Genomic DNA, 1,570 nt, shown 5'->3' with positions numbered 1-1,570 from the left:
ATGCCTATCTTAAACCACACTGGGGTAAGTCACACTGTCTTCCACCTGCTGGGCATCCCTGGCCTAGAGGACCAGCAGGTGTGGATTTCCATCCCTTACCTCATTTCCTACATCATTGCTCTGCTTGGGAACAGCCTGCTCATCTTCATCATCCTCACAAAGCGCAGCCTCCATGAGCCCATGTACCTGTTCCTCTGCATGCTGGCTGGAGTGGACATTGTCCTCTCCACCACCACAGTACCTCAGGCCCTGGCCATCTTCTGGTTCCATGCTGGGCAGATCTCCCTGGATCGCTGCATCACTCAGCTCTTCTGCCTCCATTCCACCTTCGTCTCTGAATCAGGGATCCTGCTGGTGATGGCGTTTGATCGTTACATCGCCATTTGCTATCCACTGAGATACACTTCTGTTATGACAAATGGTCTGATTGGGAAAATTGGTGTGACTGTGTTTCTAAGAAGTTATGGTACAGTTTTTCCTGTAATATTTTTAGCCAAAAGACTGACATTCTGCAAAGGCAACATCCTTTCAAACACTGGTTGTACGCACATTTTCTTGGCTAGAATTTCCTGTGATGACATTCGAATAAATATGTGGTATGGTTTTTTTGTCCTAATGTCAACAGTTGTCTTAGACATTGTGCTGATTTTTGTTTCATATGTGCTGATTCTCCACGCTGTCTTCCGTATCCCATCCCAAGATGCTCGCTACAAAGCTCTCAATACTTGTGGCTCCCATGTCTGTGTCATTATCCTCTTTTATGGGCCTGGCATCTTTACCACCCTCACGCAGCGGTTTGGACGCCATATTGCACCACATATTCATATTCTCCTAGCCAATGTCTGCACACTGGCTCCCCCTATGCTGAATCCCATCATCTATGGAGTCAAGACCAAACAGATTCGGGATCAAGTGTTTCATGCGCTGTTTACAAAGCAGAAGTGACTTCGATGTTGAAAGTTAACAATCTTTTTCGCTTGAAATTTCTTCAGGTATGAGATGACCTTCAGCTTCGGCGTAAGCAAGCTGGTGAGACACTAGTCGAATGGCCCCCAGTGTTAATGTTTCTGGAAGAATTGCATCACTGATGTTTTGGTGCATGTACTCTGTAATTAATTACCACTGTCTTTTTGGGTTGAGTTCCCTTTTTTACCCATGGAATTGAGAAGTAGATCAAGCCTTCTCTCTAAACTTCTCTTATCTCCATTACCCTGCACAATTGGATAAGATGACTCTATGGCAGACAGTGGTCTTCTCCAGTAATTGCTGAAATATCGTTTTCTAGTATGTTATCCTGTGAACAGATTTAGTTCCATCAAGCTTAGAACTTTCTCCTGCAATTGTCCTTTGTATCTTCAAGTCTTTGTTCTTTACAGCTCATTCCCATCCTGTTTCCATTGCTTTTCATCCAGGAGAAAGCATCACATAACTGGAACCAGCAGATGGTATAATGGTTATGTTTCTGGACTCTCATGTAGTTGACTGCAGTTTGATTCCCAGATCTGGCGACTCAAAACTCACACCAGGCTTGTTTGTGTGCATTCCTAAGATCCTGAGAGGAAAATGAAGA

General features: G+C 44.3%; 1 protein-coding gene across 1 annotated transcript; it reads left to right on the top strand.

Moving 5' to 3' along the window:
• On the top strand, positions 1–945 carry LOC102485942 (olfactory receptor 52B4). Its single transcript, XM_006140912.1, has one exon. It carries the CDS (start codon positions 1–3, stop codon positions 943–945), a length of 945 nt encoding a protein of 314 aa, XP_006140974.1.
• Positions 946–1,570: the final 625 nt, after the last annotated feature.

This window comes from Tupaia chinensis, unplaced genomic scaffold (genome assembly GCF_000334495.1).
Source record: "Tupaia chinensis unplaced genomic scaffold, TupChi_1.0 Scaffold000047_1, whole genome shotgun sequence".
NCBI lineage: Eukaryota > Metazoa > Chordata > Mammalia > Scandentia > Tupaiidae > Tupaia > Tupaia belangeri.
Note: the sequence above shows the minus strand (reverse complement) of the source record. Positions and strands in the feature narration are given on the sequence as shown.

Bases quoted from the DNA above. Each gene is read 5' to 3' on its own strand.
- LOC102485942 (XM_006140912.1), top strand. From the start codon at position 1: ATGCCTATCTTAAACCACACTGGGGTAAGTCACACTGTCTTCCACCTG.